At 50.0% G+C, this 17,492-nt stretch overlaps 4 protein-coding genes across 4 annotated transcripts; 1 reads left to right on the top strand and 3 right to left on the bottom strand.

Annotated features, from left to right (window-relative positions):
- Nucleotides 1–827: 827 nt before the first annotated feature.
- Nucleotides 828–2,185, bottom strand: PG994_007804 (protein kinase-like protein; the record flags this gene model as incomplete). The annotated part of the gene is made up of 2 exons (XM_066859213.1): nt 828–1,501; nt 1,687–2,185. 2 exons carry the CDS (start codon nt 2,183–2,185, stop codon nt 828–830), a joined length of 1,173 nt encoding a protein of 390 aa, XP_066714700.1.
- A 647-nt stretch (nt 2,186–2,832) lies between these two features.
- On the top strand, nt 2,833–3,318 carry PG994_007803 (uncharacterized protein; the record flags this gene model as incomplete). The annotated part of the gene is made up of 2 exons (XM_066859212.1): nt 2,833–2,972; nt 3,033–3,318. 2 exons carry the CDS (start codon nt 2,833–2,835, stop codon nt 3,316–3,318), a joined length of 426 nt encoding a protein of 141 aa, XP_066714699.1.
- A 4,624-nt stretch (nt 3,319–7,942) lies between these two features.
- On the bottom strand, nt 7,943–9,788 carry PG994_007802 (uncharacterized protein; the record flags this gene model as incomplete). The annotated part of the gene is made up of 2 exons (XM_066859211.1): nt 7,943–8,126; nt 9,622–9,788. The coding sequence occupies 2 exons, from the start codon at nt 9,786–9,788 to the stop codon at nt 7,943–7,945; spliced, it is 351 nt and encodes a 116-aa protein (XP_066714698.1).
- A 2,329-nt stretch (nt 9,789–12,117) lies between these two features.
- On the bottom strand, nt 12,118–16,267 carry PG994_007801 (uncharacterized protein; the record flags this gene model as incomplete). The annotated part of the gene is made up of 6 exons (XM_066859210.1): nt 12,118–14,926; nt 14,980–15,135; nt 15,302–15,414; nt 15,470–15,736; nt 15,933–16,161; nt 16,212–16,267. The coding sequence occupies 6 exons, from the start codon at nt 16,265–16,267 to the stop codon at nt 12,118–12,120; spliced, it is 3,630 nt and encodes a 1,209-aa protein (XP_066714697.1).
- Between the last annotated feature and the right edge of the window lie 1,225 nt (nt 16,268–17,492).

Raw genomic sequence — 17,492 nt, 5'->3', positions numbered from 1 at the left:
TTATATTATTTTCCCTCTCTAGCTTTATAAAACAATCGTTTTTTATACTTTTAAGTTATTATTTTTATAACTTATTAAAATTCGGCTTAGCTTAATATATATGTAATAATTTATAAACCGCTTTAATTAATAATTAAACGTTAATAACGTTATTTAAAAAAGTAACGCCTTTTATATATATAGGTTACTTATTATTTATTATTTTAATATATGTTATAATAAACTTATTAAATAGTAAACCACATTATAATGTTTAATATATTTTTAGTTTTAATAAATTTAAAACTAATAAGACCGGCCCTTTAATATTTTTACTCTTTCCGCCTTGTGCTATTGCCTCTGTTGCTTGCTGTGGCTTCTGGAAGTCCAGTCTTCCCACGATCCGCCGTCACTATGAACAAGGATCTCTTAAACGTCAACGATACGCTTCACTTCGAGGATGATGGAGTTGATGAGACCGATGCCGATATAAATGACCACTCCAAGAAAGACACCACGACCATTTGTCGACGGAGACTTAGGCGTTTCATAGACTACTCAGAATTCATTGCATACGAGCCCTCTACTAAGCGCATATCAGACTCGGCTGTTCTATAAGCAAGAACACGAGACCACGTAGCATGGCCGATCCATGGGCCGACCGAGAGTCTACGCAAGGACCCGACCGAGAGCATTCCGGTTAACCCGATATGGATAAATTAGCATCCGCAAGGCAGTACCAGCCATAAAACAGACTCATCGGTTCTCAACGTAATCATCGCTGCCCCTCCATATCAGCAACACACCTGGCGAATCGGTATCGGCTATGGCTATCTGCAGGTACGTGTCTATGAGCTTCTCGCCGAGCTGCTGCTGCAGGGCCACGCCTGCCCCCAAGTCTTCTCAGCTTCAGGGACTGCCCATTTCCTCATCCACTCTGTCCGCAATACGCGACTTGCGCTCAGACGATCGCCCGGCTTGAAAACAAGCATGCCTCTTATCATCTCGAAAAGAGCATCCCTCTCTTCTTCGCCAATCACCTCTGTTCCCATCCTCCGTCTTGGCGCCTGAATCGCATCTTCGAATCGCTGGTCGAAAGTCCACACATGCCTCCCCTCTTTCGGCTTCCCGTTACCAACAAACCACTTCGATCCCTTCTCCCAAGTCTCCCACCATTCGTCCGGCATCGGTCCTAGAGCGTCGACCTGATCCATTATGGCGTCATCCGGCCCAAATAACCAGCTGTCAAGAAACGGCCTCACTCCGAGAATCGCCCAAATCATGCACCCAAGACTCCAGATATCCGATGGATATGAAAGGGATTCTGTCGGCTCAAATCTCGCTTCGGGTGGTCGAATTTGCAGAGGTGTGTAGGACTCATACACCGATTCCTGTGAAGGGCAGAAGGCCGTGCCGAAATCGGCGAGGAACATGTTGACTTCAGGGAGTAGCATCTCATCGCCGGGTTTCCCAAGCCAGATCGGAGAGTAGACGTATGGGGGATGCTTGATGATGCGAGCGGCTGTTTATCGACCCTTACCACAAGTTCGGGGACTGGCGGCCCAAAATCGTCATAAAGCTGCTGGGTTGAAAGGTGGTCAATGTTTGGCAACTGGAGGAGTATGTTTCCCATATGAAGATCTGGCAAATTAGAGACTTGGTCACGTTTACCGCTGTGTGCGAAGAGAGCCAAGACAAGGTACTCACCCCCATGGACGTATCCCAACTCATGGATGTGCGCTACAGCCATAGCGAGCTGTGCAGAAAGTGACCTGGCGACGCAGAGGTTGAATGGGCTATAATCCGCCGCTTCTGCCGCATCAGCAAGACTACATCTTGCCGGCGTAGTGACGAGGCACGAATGTGTCCCATTCGGCCCCTCGACATCGTAGCGATCCAGCACTGGGGAAATTAGATTGCTACCGAATCCTACATTGTAGGCGGTCGAGGCGGAAATCCGACTTAGGAGTTGTAGTTCCTTAGACCCATGGTCAGCTGTGCCTACTTTAATAGCAACGTACTTGGCCATTTGGTCATCCCGAGCGAGCCAAATGGTCGAGTAACTGCCGTAACCGAGCTTGTGCACGATCCGGTATCGGGTTTGGAATATGTCGCCAATCTGAATGGGATGATACCCTCCGGGTCGATAGTAGTCGAGTCTTTCGACGTCGTCGACGTGCTCGTAGAGAGGGCCACGGGTCGACATGGTTGCGATCTGAGGTCTGACGTTACGGCGGATGCTTGCAAGGGGCGGCGAACATGATGCCAAAGCTACCGGTGGCTTTGATATAGTACGAAGGCCTAACCAACGCATTACCGCGTATATACGGGAGAGAAGTTGATTAAAAAAAATCCAATAACTCGTCGGTAAAGTGCTGTGTACCGTAGCTAAACGTCGTGACTGGGCTGATTCCCATGTAGCCATGGCGTGGCAAAGGTGGGGGTCCTTTACGAATTAAATGCCAGCCAGCCCACATTGTAACGCGAATGAGCACCTCGGTTAAGTGGGGTCCGAACCACCAGACCCAAGTAATATCCTATCACCATGGGTTCTACTTAGCAAAGGTGAAACTCGCAGCCGCTCGAAGCAACATCAGAAGCGCTTTCCTACAGTTTTTCGATGAGAATGCACGAGTGTGCCTTGGAATAGTCCGTGATCAGCCCAGAAACGCGCGCTTCAATAGCGCAGGCGCAAGATCAATCAAGACCAATGCAGATATGACTCTATTAGTCGCCCGGTAAGCATGTCAGACTCTCATGCCTCGTTAAATAGAGGTCTTGAATCCCCTAAGTGAAAAGGGACATCGCAGCAACACAAGCCGTCAACTCATTATATATAATTCACTTACAACAATGTCTACAATCAACATCGTTAAATATTACTTTCACTCACAACAAATCCCCAAAACTCCAGAGCGCATGCATCAGTTGGTGGCTTTAGCCTACCAAACCGCAAGAGATAAGCAAATCTACCCAAGAGCAGTCTTCATCCGGTAATTATAAAGACACAATGGGCAAAATGATGCCAAATTCGGATGCTGACCGCGAATCAGATCCGATTTACATGACACCACTTCCATCAATGGCGTTCGTCAAAAGGACCCAAAGGGCCTTCATATCACCCTCTGCTACAAGGACGATGAGCACCTACAGAAGGGCACACACATCGCCTGCCATGGTTATGTAACTGATGGAGAGAGCATGAGTTTCAAGGAAGCGACTCAGGCAGGAGAAAAGCCTGACGTGACCAAGAAGAACAACAAAAACCGTACCCCTGTATGGCCGTCTGAGGACAAGCTTTACGCCGCACCCGAAATTGGCTATGGACATTTGGATTAGTCGGACTTTGAGAGTTCGTTTGAATAGATGTGCGACAGAGCCCAAATTTCACTGTATGTTACAACTTGTCAATGATCATCTAAGTTCTACCGAGGTGTTTCCAGTCTATATTGTTATTTGTAGTCTGAGCCGTCCTTATAAGACACTCGATGTAACACATCCCGCCAGCCTTAATCATCGTGCCTACTTACCCAACCTCAGTCTGACTTAGCCCACATTTAGGTTGGGTGTTTAGCTCATTAATTTAGAAAACGAGGAAATAGGATACGGGTCTAGGCTTATGTTAAGAGCAATCAATATACAGCTGAAGTATGGATAGGGCGGTCGGGCTATGGACAATGGGCGTTGGCTTGGGGTAAGCCCTCCGTTGTCGGGTACGGACTTCAATGTACAAAGATCTACAGGAAGGGTCCGATCAGGCTACAGTTCCACAGGTGAAGTAGAAAAACCGAGGCCTTGCGGAGCAAGCGCATGAGTGATGAATCTGTAAGCAGGGGGCTCCATCATGCTATGCGGAAGCTTCGAGACGAATGGGTTAGGGTGGAGAGTACCGCTCAGAGCGCGGAGTCTCGGGGATTGAGGATAGAAAGAGATTGTACCGTGTGTGGGAATATCGAAAGAAGGTCGCCTCATTTGATTACATACGTTCATTTTGGTGTTTGAATGGGTGTGTTCGTGGCAGGTCAAGTGCCTTCTCTAATAGTGTTTGACCCGGCATGCTTTGAAGGAATATGGGCTAGTGGGAGGATGACATAGGGAGAGCGGATACGCTTCTGGAGCATTGGAAGTCAAGATGGTTTATAGTAACGGCCCGTGTCAGCCCAAACAAGCTGACCTTCTAGGGCCCAACTGCAGAAAACTGGGAAGAAGGTGACGCAACAGATCCCGATCAATTCTCGCTCGCTATGCCGCGAGATGGAAATATATTTCCGTAGGTATTTGAATACCGTGCTTTCTTTTCACTGCTAATACGGAACACAGCGTTATTCCGCGCAAGATTCAGGAAGGTGATACATGGCCATACTCCTCGGCTATCGCCAGCTTTACTGGCCCCGTCGATCATAGTACCTTCCATCTTCGCCAAGATATATGGACAAAGGACCTGGCGAAGTGATGTGCCTCTGTGAAACTCGGCACGTACCTGCTACCGGAAGAGAATCGCCCTCCCCATAAAGGCATACACATTTTCCACGTTCTGGTCCTCTTCCCAATAGACCGTCAGCCCTGGGCCTCGCAACTCGCCTGGATGCGCCAATCACCTGACCCTTTCACTCGAGGTTCCTGGATCGCCTGCAACAAAGGCCGCATACGGCGACCAGCGACTTGTTTAGTAAAAATTCATTGAAGCCGAGGAAAGGATGGAGGGGCATCGTAGTTACGAACCATAGCGCAATAAAATGACGATGGCCTGGCTTCGTACGATCCTTCTGGCTGAGCGAGGACACCTTGTGTCGACTATATCACAATTTAGCGAACAATTCCTGCGAACTAGAGATCTGCCGCGACATGGCTAACAGAACATTGGAAAACGCAAATAATCTCCCTTGGCGAGTTTAGACACGGCCGTAGTACTGTAGAAGTGGTCCATACTGATTGGCGGCGAACTCGGTGCCGTAGACGCTCGAAGTCAACCAATGATGATTATCGTGGTCGATATGCCCAGGGGGCTATTTTCGATATTCTCCTTATCTGTTCCGATGCGGAAGGCTAGGGAGCTGTCCGTGACGTTTTCGCAATTATAGTAGTACAGTGCCATAGCGCAAATGAGTTAGTTCATTGACCATGCCTTCGACCTGACCAGCCCCTGTTGGTGAGTATTGGGCTTCTCAGGCGTCAAATCGATGCTGGCGAACTTTATGATGACCTGAATTCCGATATCCTTGAACCTTGCTCGGATGCTTTCTTTGCATGCGTAATCAACCTTATCTATATTATTGGGCTTAGGCAGACTGGGTTCTGCAATCTGTTGCCACTGCCACTTGTGAACGTCTTCGGCGCGTTCCTCCGCCATAGACTTGAGTTGGTCGCGGTTTTTCACTTTCGGCCAATTAAAACGGTCCGCTATCTCATCGTAATCGGGTGCTAACAACTCGTCTTCGCGTTCAGCAAGGGACTTTTCGTCGAATGGCTCCTAGAACCCCTCTGACCATCCATCACTATTTAAAAAAGGCGATTAGGGATGGAGCAAGTGGGTTGGTTAGATTAGATGTTGGACGTACTATGTCTCGGTAGGAAGACTGCATCTCGGCTCCTTTCGCCCCCATTCACCCAGAGCTTGATCCCAGACAGGTATGGCCACTTCGATGAGTTCCTCAATAACTCGGTAGACTTGGCTATACTTTCGTGGGTGTAGGTTGTTGATGTAGCTCGTGAATCGAACAGAGCCTTCTTCTTTGAAAACTAGGTTGGAGGGCAGCCACTGATACGTGTTAGACCAGGCATTGTTGTCCCCTACAATGTATCCGGTAAGTCCCGGAGGCTCTGGCACGGTTGCCCCCCCTGCCGGCCTAATTCTCTACGGTATTGGCAAGTCCGACGACTTCTTCAGAGAAGAAAGGAGACTTTCCTGGTTGGATATTAATATGCAGGTCATAGGCCGGTAGTACTTCAAGAAAAATGCGAGACGAACCATGGATGAGTGAGTAAAGAGATAGGTGAAATAGGTTGTGCACCATGTCGTTGGAGCCGGGATGCCAATCGACAGTGCTGGACGCTACCTGCTCGAGACGGAGCTGCTAGAGAGCTGCTGTCAATCGGGCGTGAAGATCCGCCTTAACAATAGTACCGGATTTGACCACGCAGCGTTGGCTTGTGTCGAGAGTAGGGATCAAACCCGTCAGCTCAAAGTAGGCCGCCTTAGCCATCATGAAGAACTCGCGGACTTGCAAAGGATACTGTCCACCCCGCCGCAGACCTCATACTCGCCGGGGCCGTTGGGGCTCAGCCCGCTAGCTGTCACAGTAGAAGATGGGGTAAGTCTTGAACCCGACATTGCAACGATCTACCCTCGGTGGTGGAACTATTTTCGTCTGGCGAAAATCGTGGGACGGCGAGAGAAGATCACACTGTAAGATACACCGTTTCGGATTATTAGAGCCAAGCCTTGTGTGTTGGTTGGTGCAAGCAGGCAACCGTCGGCCACGCCAATTCGCTCCGTTACCGCCTACTATTCAACGCGTTGGCGATAATCGCGCCGACCTCCAACACAGCGCAGTGTAATTACAGCGTTATTACATCCGTCCGTAGCTTACAACCTAACCACGAGCTTGCCACTGCACATACTATTTAATGTAAGGTGTAAGTGCATGTTAATGACCAAGCTATGGGAAGGCAACTTGCAGTTAAGCGGCTACAGTGCTCTCTGTACAAATACAAGATCAGGCGTATGGGCGTATTTCCTAGAGACGGAGACGGAAATGGAACGAAACGACAGTTGGGTGTATAGTTATCAGGGCTTCTGGTTCGAAGTTGAGCATGATTGGGCCACTGGAAATAGCAGCAGCGCCTACGAAGCGAAGGTACAAATAGAAACGGTGGGAAAATCTGGGAACCATAAATGGCAGGATACGGTGCTAAGCACCGTTCTGGTCCGTTTTGCTTCAATTTAGCTGTTTTTGTATAGTCCGTGCGGGTGGTGCTGGGTCTTCCTTTTCTGAGACACTTTGTTGCACAAGGTCAACGTCCGCTCTCCCCCTAGATAAGAGCTTAGAGAGGTCTCTTACTATTGGGAGAACGGAACTTGGACGGTTCTGAGGGGCTGAACCCTCTACCCCGCACCATTTTCCCTCTCCGGCCTCGTGAGACGACCGTTCCTTTGTACCTTTGGTTACCAAAATTCGGCCCAGCCCGGTGTGTGTGTAGCAATTCATAGCCCGCCTCAGTTGACGGCCAAAACACCAATAATGCCACCGTAGAAGGCAGCAAGCCGGGTCAGTTAGCCCCGATCGAGTAATCGGGGGTGGAATACTGTGAGTGACAGTACACTAGTCCTTTTAAGGCAGGCGTGCATTTGCACGCCTGCTCTAGACTCTTACCTCTCTCAATTATCTAAAGGGCGCCTTCTGCCTCTTTCCAAGTTTAGGGCAATACTCCTTCCTTGTGGACGGGTTGCCTGTTGTTTTGCTCTCGTCTGTGATCATATTACCCATCGCTCCTGTGCTCACCACCCAAGCCAGCAACAATCGGTATTAAAATACTGAGTTAAACGAGGGCCTAATATTTTAACATTCACTATCTACTAGTTTACAGTCTTCATATTTAATAATATAGCTCCGATAGAGAATCTTGTCGCAGTAGTGACAGGGGTCAAGCACCCTAACAGGGTTAGCATACTTAGTCAGCATTTTCTTTTGTCCATATATAGCACCCGAAGGTGATTCACTTTCTTTACTAGACTTCCTTTTGTAGAGCAGCACCTTATTACTCTCCATATGCTCAATACCACCTATTGCTCCCTTTCCCGTGCGACAAATCTATATTGTTGCTTAATGTAATTTCAATTTCACGGTGACAATAATTGCCTACTACTAGATAGTTTCTAGCTACTGTTATCAGCTAGGAGATAAAGCAATACGCAATTCTCGGTTAGTCAGCCGCATTTGAATTCTCTGGGCGGATGTGTATGCTATTTTGCGTTATCGACCTTGCTACGAATTCGGAGGTTGCTAAATACTTCTGCCAGGTTGTCCATGCTGTCAAGTGTATCGAGATGCTCGCGGCCCAGCCCCGTCTCCCTCAGCGCCAGTGTCTCCCGATGCATCCTCTCCTCCTCCTTATACTTCCCCTGGCCCTTGAGCACGAGTGCCAGGCTGTTCAGGCTGGTGAGTGCGGAGGGATGTTCCTCTCCTAATGCCTCCTGCCGTAGCCTTAACACTTCCAAGTAGATCTTTTCCGCCTCGTTATACCTCCCCTGCGTGAGTAACTGGCTATGCGACGAAACTAACGGCCGGTGGATCCTGATCCTAGACAACGCCGATAATGTCGAAGTAATCTTTCCCCAGCGGAGACCACAAGATATGTCAATGCCGCTTGGGATCTATCTGCCACAAAGCCGAAATGGATCGATTCTTGTCACTTCGAGGCGGAAGGGAAGCCTGCTAGACTGGGGTTTGGGAGACCTCTATCGAAATAGTAGAGCATCTAACTCTGTGAATACCACATGGTGTTTATCATTCGAACGTTTACGCGAGGAAACACTATCTGCTACTGATCTGCTGTCCCTCATGAGCTTTTCCCATCTGCATGGAATTACGGTTTGGGTGCTTAGAATTACAGGGAGACAGCACTACCAACTGATGAAGACGCCGCGGATAACAAGTTATATAATATCTTAATTTGTTACAAGCCTTGTCTCTTAGAACAGTAGCTATTGCTGACTATTTATACGGGATCCGTGCTCTCGTACAGTTTTGTACAAGAGTTCTGCTGTCTTCGCGTCATAATAAGGAGGTATGAAACACAAGTTTTTCAGCCTGATGGCTAAGGAGTTCCTGCCGGAGACTTCCTAAAGCGGACAAAGTACCAACAATTAATAGCACACCTCGAGTCCTTATATGATCAATAGCCTCCTGGCGAAGCAGCAGCGAACAAATGGGCTTGGTTGCCCATAAACGTGGCGTGGTGTTTGTAGCACGGGGCAATTACAATTCAACACAGGATCTAGCCTTGAAAGCATTTAAGGTGAAAGAGATGACCTTAGGAGATGATGATAACGTCAGCGCTGACAAAGATGGCGCTCTTGGCGTCGATACTCCAAGGCCAAGGGGAATACCATAAGGCCGAAAAGATTAGCCGACGGGCCATGGAGGCATATCAGAATTTATTGGGCCAGCAACACCCCGATACGCTGACAGGCGCGAGCAATTTTGGTTTGATTCTGAAGGGTCAAGCGAACTACCACGGGCCCCATCCTTCTGCCAGCCTCCATCGCCCTGAAATTGCCGCACAAGCCCTGCATACGCCATGTGTCCTTCCGTAATGGCTATCTACACTACGTGACTATCTATATTTAAAGAACCAATGATGCAACGTTGAGAGAGAACGAGAAAGGAGAGGGGAAGGGGAAACTTTAGGCTGACGGTGCAGGGTGACTGTGTAGGCAGCCCCCGGGGTGAGGGTGGTGCGGTGATGCTGGTGCTGGTGAGGTCCTTGTTCCAGTGGAATGGTTCGTGTTGAGCCCCTACTCGGGGGAACGCTGCGGTTTGGCAACAGCAACTGGAGCTTCGCTGTGTGGGAAGGTTTCAGTGCATTGATGCAATGTTACTGGCTCTCTTGGTGCACTGGTATGCGAATATCCATCGGTACGCTGCCGATCGTGTTGGCGGCCGGATGTGGCGGCCCTGTCGACGCCTGCTCGTCGCCCTTTCGACCGACATACCTCCCCGGTAGTAGTCTACAGGGTAGCGTTCGCGCGCCTGCAATGCAGCTTTCCGGCCCGTCGAAGTGACAATGTGCTGGTAGTGACTGTACATGTTCTGTGGGGTCTGCTATTCACCGCGGGTTAGGTGGCCGAAGGGTCGTCTCCTTGGGCTCATCAGGCCCGGAAGAGCCTTTAGGGGGCTCTTTCGGTGGCTCCTTCGGGGGCTTTCTCGGCGGCGGCTCGTCATCCACCGAGGCCCGAGTGAAGCGTCCTAGAAGGCCCGTACGGAGTATTAATATGGCGGCTGTTTTGGCTCGCTGGGACTCCTATATGATCCTCGTGGTGGTGGGAGGCCTGGGTGCCTTCTAACCGGAGCCGGCGCTTCCTTAGACTTTTTCTCGGAGGGCGTTGTAGCGGTTGTAGTTGAGTAGAATGTGTCGAATCGTTTATCGGTCACCGCAGTCGCACAGCGGGGAGTCGGTGCGTCGGATCTGCCACAAGTAGTCCCTGAGGCCGATCTTGCCGCTCCGGAGCTGGAACACAATGGCCGCTACCGCACGCTTTAGGCCTTGGTACCTGAGAAGTGTGGCCTTTTCTGGGCTGAGGAGATGGTGGTGTAGGACTCTTCCGTGAACTGCACCCTCCCACTCGTTCACCCAGCGTTGTTTGGCGGTCTTGGTGACATAAGGAGCCTGCCATGGTCCTTATGATCCGTCCTTATCATGCCATGTAGATTCAGAATGCCGATCTGGAATCTTCACACCTTTTGGTAGGAGGCTTCAGCCGACGTGTGGCATGCGTAGGTACGGAAGCTTGACTGTCTTATTGGCTAGCATGCGCTGGGCAGCCACCGTGGTGAAGGGGGCTTGGTTAGTGACAGGCCCTGTGGGCCTTCTGAAAAGAGGGCCCCGTGGTCCCCTTGGTGGTGGTACAGGCCTCTTGGCGTGTTGTAAGGGTGCTACCACGGTAGCACCCGCGGCCACTAGAGCCGCTACTGCCGCAGTGATGTCCGGCCCTGGAGTTGTGGTGCTAATGGCCGGGTCTAGGGTAACGGAGGTGGCGATGGTGGTGATGATGGTGGTGGAAGGCTCTAGGGTAGCTGCAGATGTCCCGAAGGCTCTGCTGTAGCATGCCCTGGAGCCACTGTAGCTTGTGGGCCGTGGTGCTATAATATGACCAGAGGGTAGTTTAAGGAGTGGGTTTTCCGGGCCCTGGGAATTACCCTGCGATTGCGGAATCGACAGTCCATCAGGATCGATATTTTCACCGACAACCAGGCCGCCATCGCCTCTTCCGCGTGGCCAGAACGCCCGTCCGGCCAGTGGCTCCTACGGCAGATTTCGAGTCAACTAGCTACCCTGCAACCAGAAGACATATGCGTTAACATCCACTGGATCCCAGCTCACACCGGGGTACTGGGTAACGAGCGAGCAGACGAGCTGGCTAAGGAGGCCGCACGCACCGCCCGGAACCACTACACTACAGCTACCTTCACTCCCCGTAGCCCACCGGCAACCCTGGGCACGACCCCAGGTCCGGCTTCCCGTTACCATACACTGTTTCCGGTGCAGGGCTGACTATGTTTTGCAGAGTAGAGACGCAGAGTGACCGCCACGCCGGCATGATCACCTGCACTCTATCCATTAACCAAACCAGCTTCTGCCATATGATGTTCAGATGCGGTGCGTTGTGTCTCCGGGACGTATCGCCGGTGGCGGGCTTTGCTCCTCGCGCGCGCATCCAACGTATACGCGAGTGGTTCGGGCTTTCTGTGACAACACAGATCAGGCAACGCTTCCCTCACGCCGCGCCTACTCAGAGCCAGACTGATTCGAGGGTGTCCTGTCTCAATCGCCAAAACGGCTCCGAGTCGGGTGGTTTTCTTATCCCAGTATCCCTCTTGCAGCTTGTTGGCTTCGCTCACGATGTGTTTGAGTACCTCGGTGGGGTACCCCGCAGTTGCAGAAAACTCTGCACTAAAGCTAAACCACCACCGTACGACGCGCACCCATCGCAGCTACTAACGCCGGACACCACGAGAAGGTCTGCTGCTTCGTCCTGCTGCCCTTTCAAGCAGCATCCGGTGTGCTCACCGGAGGCTGCACCCTCTACCCCGCACCGTTTTCCCTTTGGAATTTTCTGATTTATTAGTCGGCATATGCGAGGAGCTCTCACGAGAGCTACGATGAATTTCTATAAGTAAAGCGGTTGGACAATGATCGCACGGCTCGCTGTAGTTGTGCGTTGTGCTGCGGATACACTGAAGGTCGCATCAAATTGCTTGACGTAACGGGTTTTAGCCGCTGGGCCTCATTGATAATTCGCGTACTAAAGGACCAATAGATTGATTTAACAGATAAACGTATATACGGTAGAGAACAGGAAACACCTACCGCAAACCGTTCGTCTCCTTACTAGCGAGTGCTACCTCCTAATGGCATCTAAGCTCGCCTGGTTACGAGTTCCAGGAATCCTTGTAGTCTAGGAAACGAACCCAGACTTTGACTTCTCTGCATTTGGGTTCTATGCCATTTGATTCTCTCCAGCTGCATTATCCTCTGTTGCTGAGACACCAACTGTGTTGGTACGTTCAGTCGGCGTAGTCCAACACCGATGCGGTCTTGGTGTCGATGTGCCGATTCAACCACTCTTCTCTCCATGGGGCTGCCTTCGATCGCTGCAGCGGCCCGCTCCGCCTGTTGGAAGGCTTCTTCGTACTTTTTGGGAAGGTTTAGTTGACCATCTGCTACCCATATCGCATACCAGTGATCGAGTATAGATGCGTGATCACCCAGGCCATCAAAGTCCCGAATCATGCTTGCTCGTATTAGCGATGCTGCGCCGTGTAAATTCAATCGGAGAGGGTCAGAGATATCTCTGTTTACGAGGTTTCTGATCGCAACCTCGAGAATGCGTTCCCTTTCTTGCACTCTTTGTTTGGGAATACCAACCATACTAGCCAGGCGATTCCGCAAGAGCAGATAATCAGGAACCCGTTGCTCTGTTTTGAGCTTAGCGTCCCAAATTCGGAGCAGCTCGTCTTTTGCTTCTTCTGAAGCCTGCCGATCTTTAGCGTCGTAATGAATATAGACCAAGTGCTCCAAGGTGTCGACTGCGCTGTCGACGTTGTACCAAGCATGTGTGTTTTTGCAATACAGCGCAGCACACTGCTCCCCATAGCAATGCTTTTCATTGCACTGCTTTTCTTCACACCGCTGGCGATGAACCTGATGGGCCTTGTTTTTACCGAGTTCAATAACTTCTTTGAACATCTTCGTCGCTCCACCCTTTTCTCCCAAGTTGCAGAGGTTATGGGCAAGATTGATCCTGGCTGTCACCAATGGCGGATAAGTATCGTCGATCTGCCTGGCTTTCAAAAGATTTTGCCACTCTTCTAAGACGTCTTCGCGCAGATATCTCGCCTCGTCGGCTTGACCGAGTGCAACGTAGCTCTTGGCAACCTCCTCCTTGGCGAGGAGTGTGTCTGGGCGGTGCTTATCATCCTGGTAGCGCTGTTTGAGAACCTCCCTTCGTTGGATGAGTGCAGCCGCGTGATTCCCCTCCATTTCAAGGGCGTCACCCCAGAGAGCTTTACAACGCAAAAGGTCGAGATGTCCCTCACTAACCCCAAATTCGGAGTATTGTTTCAGGACATATCGGAGTATCACTTCGGCCTGCGCTACTTTCCCAATTTGCATAAGACTTCTAGCCTGGCTTCGATATGCTGGTAGAAGACCTTCAAGTTCGACCTGCTTGCGGTTTGCAGATTGGTCGGGGATCCTACTTGACAGTGTTTTGATCACTCTGTTGTGATAACTCAAGGCATCGCCAGCCATATTGAGATGTTGAAGACTCTTGGCTATCGCCTCGTCGCACTGCAGCATGTCCCAGTGCTCTGGTGGATGGTATCTCTCGTACAAGCGCTTTGCTTTTATCCTGGCTTTGAGAGCTTCCTGGTATCGCCCGTCGTCGTCATATGCCTCTGATAAGATTTTGTAACTGAGGGCAACGTCGAGAACCAAGCGCTGCACAGTCTTCGGCGATGATCTCTCGAATTCCTCGAGTCTGGCTGCGACGCCCTCCCTGAGACAGATCACTTTGCTGAAATGCCCCCATTTGGAAAACACATTAGCAATCTTCTCAGGTATGTAGACCAGACGGTCGTCGACGTCGAACAAGCAGGGTACTTGGATCAGGTCATTAGGGCGGTGGTCTTGGCCACCATTCTGGCGGGATGCGGCGTTGTAGAGATGGGTGAGGTGTAATAGAAGATCGGTCCCAGGGTCTCCTGCATTTAAATTGGCCACCAGTATGTTGGCTACCTTGACGATCCAGCTCTGGTACTCTGCATCGTCCATGTTCGTACGCATGTACGCGGCGATCAAGGAGTGCACAGATAACACGTTGTAGTCCGAGCGCGGCCGGCGTTCCATATCTTGATGGTCGCGATTGAAGCCAGCATCAGAGCCTAACAAGCAGTATTGCTTCAGATGGCCGCGCGCAGTGCGATACCTTGCGTCCATCAAGAGATCTCTGTTCGTTGTCGTGTTCTCCAGGCCCGCGACCCATACTTGTCTGGATTTGGTGACGCCCAAAGCTTGTGCGAAGATTGATTCGGAAATGCTGTATTGGTGAAAAAATGACAGCAATTTCAGAAGATCGATGATGTCGGCCGACTCTGTACCGCCCTTACGTCTTATTTCCTCCAAAGTCATTTGGATTGTTGCACCGACTTTTCGACTCTCCCCAACAGCCTTGTGGTCGAAAACGCTTTGCCAGTCATTGATGTAACGCCGAATCCAATTTGTTCCCCTCGGCTCATCGTCCGCCCATAATCGAATGTGAGCACTTGCGATGTTGATTGCCAATGGAAGATGGCCGAGCAATTTGACCAGTTCTGTTGCGTCGGCGTTGTCTTGAGCACTTGGAAGACCTTTAACAGTACCCTTTAGCAACAGGCTTCGTGATTCAGCCACTGGTAAACCTTCCAATCTGTACGAATCATCAACCCACTGGCTGTCGACATTCCTTCTTGCTGATATGAGGATGAGTCCATCGCCTACTTTGGGACTGAACTCGTCCGGTAGCAGATTGTCAAAATCGAAGTCGTCCAGAACAAGGAGCCAGCTGCTGTCTGATGATTCCAGCCATTCCAATGCGTTTCTGACATCAGCCTTCTGCGCAATAGCCGAGAAGCCTTCTTCAATAGACTCCCGAGTAGAAGCATCAATCCAAAATCGATGCTGAAACCTTTCTTATTATGAGTAAAATCACTTGAAAAAGTGTATATTCATCGTTCATACCTGACGTTCTCATTATTAAATAACTTGCAACAAGCCTGGGTTTTCCCGCTTCCTCCAATGCCGTAAAGTAGAAACCTCTTGGGCTTGACCTTCTCTCCTTTGGCTGTCTCAACCGCCTCGCTTGAATGCCGAATCCTCTCTTCAAGATCCGGAGGGCTGATGTAATATTTGTTAAGCTGAATTGCTCTCGAGGACATAATCAAGGCTGCCTTCTTCAGAACCATCAGTGATGAGAAGACCAGCTTCACGTGCCGTTGAACTTTGCTTGTAACTAACTTGCAAATGCTTAGATAGACAATCCTCCAAACAGGCGACCACGAACTCGAAGCCAGTAGACTCCACTGACTCGAACTTGCATATATTCTCATGGTTTTCAGAGAGCTCCGTAAATCTCTCGTTATCCAAGTGCAGATAGGCTGAATCTTTCGATACAACCTATACCTTGTTAGCTTCCAGTTTGAAGTTCCTGGGGTTGGGTGCAATGTATTACCAATTTTCTACCCGGTGCCATTGGAATTTTCTCTACGATGGCAATGATGTCCCATTCTGACTGAAACTTGCGAAAGTTGCTGAGCATTGCCTCAATCGTGATGCTCTCCCCCTGCAGCTCATTCACCAAGTTATTCCTGGGTTTGCCAAGGATTGTGTTGGTGATTCCGGCCAAGATACTAGCCCATTCCGCAGCATCGCTGCCCTCGATGTGGGGTGCCGAAAAATAAGAAGGCTTTCGTGCATTCGAAGATAGACTTGTGGAGGTCTAACTTGATGTCGCCTTGTGCATTCAACACGGCCTTGTATCCATGCGTCAGCAAACTCTTGTTGAACGGGGAATAGGTTCGAACTCACCGCCTTCGCAATCAGACCCCCTAGTGAATGGCATATGAATACTATAGGGCGTCGCTTGGTGGACAATTAGTAGAAGGATCAACGTGATGCTTCCATAGGGATCTCACCTGCCACTTGGTACGCTTGGTCCACAGGGCTGACAGCAACTCCTTAGAGAGAGAAGTGATAGATTGAGACATTCCTTCAATGATCTTCCCAGAGTCGTATTTGAAAGACATAATGCGAGCGGCAGGGAAGGAATGTGGGAGGAAATTTGTATCTTTAATCCAGCAGACATTGTTTTTGTGTGTCCAAGTCGAGATGTAATCTCCGCTGAGGCCGTGGATGAACACGATACTGGAACGATCAGTGCCTGGTAGGGTACCTAAAGGTTCATAATTACTTACTCCACGGCTCCATCACCACCCAATCCTTCTACCAAAACCTTCAAGCCAGTGTCCATCGTTGTGACGTTCCGTGAAATGTGTCTGCGATAGCCTGAGTGTAGAGAAGAAGACTTCAGTTTACTGTTGGGATGCAGTTTAAGTCAAGTGGATCAAGATGAAGCCGTTCCGAGGACAGACCTTTAAAGAAACATTCCAATTATGGAGTTGGGAAGCCCAGGACCAAAAGTGCACATATGTTCGTTCCTTATCTTCGTGGCGTACGTTCTGAAAATAACTTCCAATCACAAACTCGAAGTCGACGAGGCACTTCTGTAGCCCATTGCATTTCGTCCAGCTCGGCTCCCTGGCCACTCCAGCTGGGCGTCCGGCAAATTTAGGCAGCGAATCATCGTTGTGTGATACCTCGGCCGATGAAGTCAGCGCCTAGAGACCACTCAATGGTCTTCTTGATACCCCTATACCCATCTCCTGCTAATATGGTCATGCGCATGATATGCTAGGATCCGAGTTCCCTTGTACGTCTAAGCCCCGTGCATTCATCTTTCTGGCTGAAAATCAGAAAGATAAGCTGTGCGCTTGGCACTGGACATGTTAGCAAGGGGTCATGAACCACTGCCAGGTATATTATGGTTTTGGTACCTCCCGGCTTCTTCTACGCAGTTGAACCAGCCAGGAACTTCTTCCACATCTCAACCATCGAAAACGACGCCCCAGATCTGCCGCAACAGACGGTTGAACGACACATAGAAAAATACGAGAATACATATTTCATTCACTCTTCTTCAACTAAAGTCGTGGTCTTATCCTCCACCACCCTCGACAGGATGTACCAAGAACAAAGAGGTCGTCAGCAGGCAAGAGCCGGCCACGAACCGTCTTCCAGGTCGTCTTCCGAAGAGCGCGGCGATGGGTCAAATTACGAAACCCTCCTGAAACCTGTGGCCAAAACCACTTTTTGGCTGATTGCTCAGACCGCAAAATTCTCATTAAATGTTGTTACCGGTGTTGGGAAGCTCACTGTCACTACCATCGCCGGACGTTTCCGTCAAAATTGAACCCAAGCTTCCTACCAGACAAGTAAACAAGGAGCTTTTGTGTCGAGACATCCATGAATGTCGTTGTGGGATTGTCAGCGTGACGACATAGGGTTGTTATAGTTGTCAATGTCACTTAATACAGATCAGATCAGGTCACCAGCTCGGCTTCAAAGCCGGCTGCCGAGAACGAGAGCACCGCATTTGGGGACTAAGGTTGAATGTTTGATCAAAGTTCATATGGAAT

The sequence above is a fragment of the Apiospora phragmitis genome (genome assembly GCF_038363925.1).
Source record: "Apiospora phragmitis strain CBS 135458 chromosome Unknown utg000007l:2111988.0-4706623.0:1.0-2598199.0, whole genome shotgun sequence".
Taxonomy (NCBI): domain Eukaryota; kingdom Fungi; phylum Ascomycota; class Sordariomycetes; order Amphisphaeriales; family Apiosporaceae; genus Apiospora; species Apiospora phragmitis.
The sequence above is the reverse complement of the archived record's forward strand: the minus strand, read 5'-3'. Positions and strand labels throughout refer to the sequence as shown.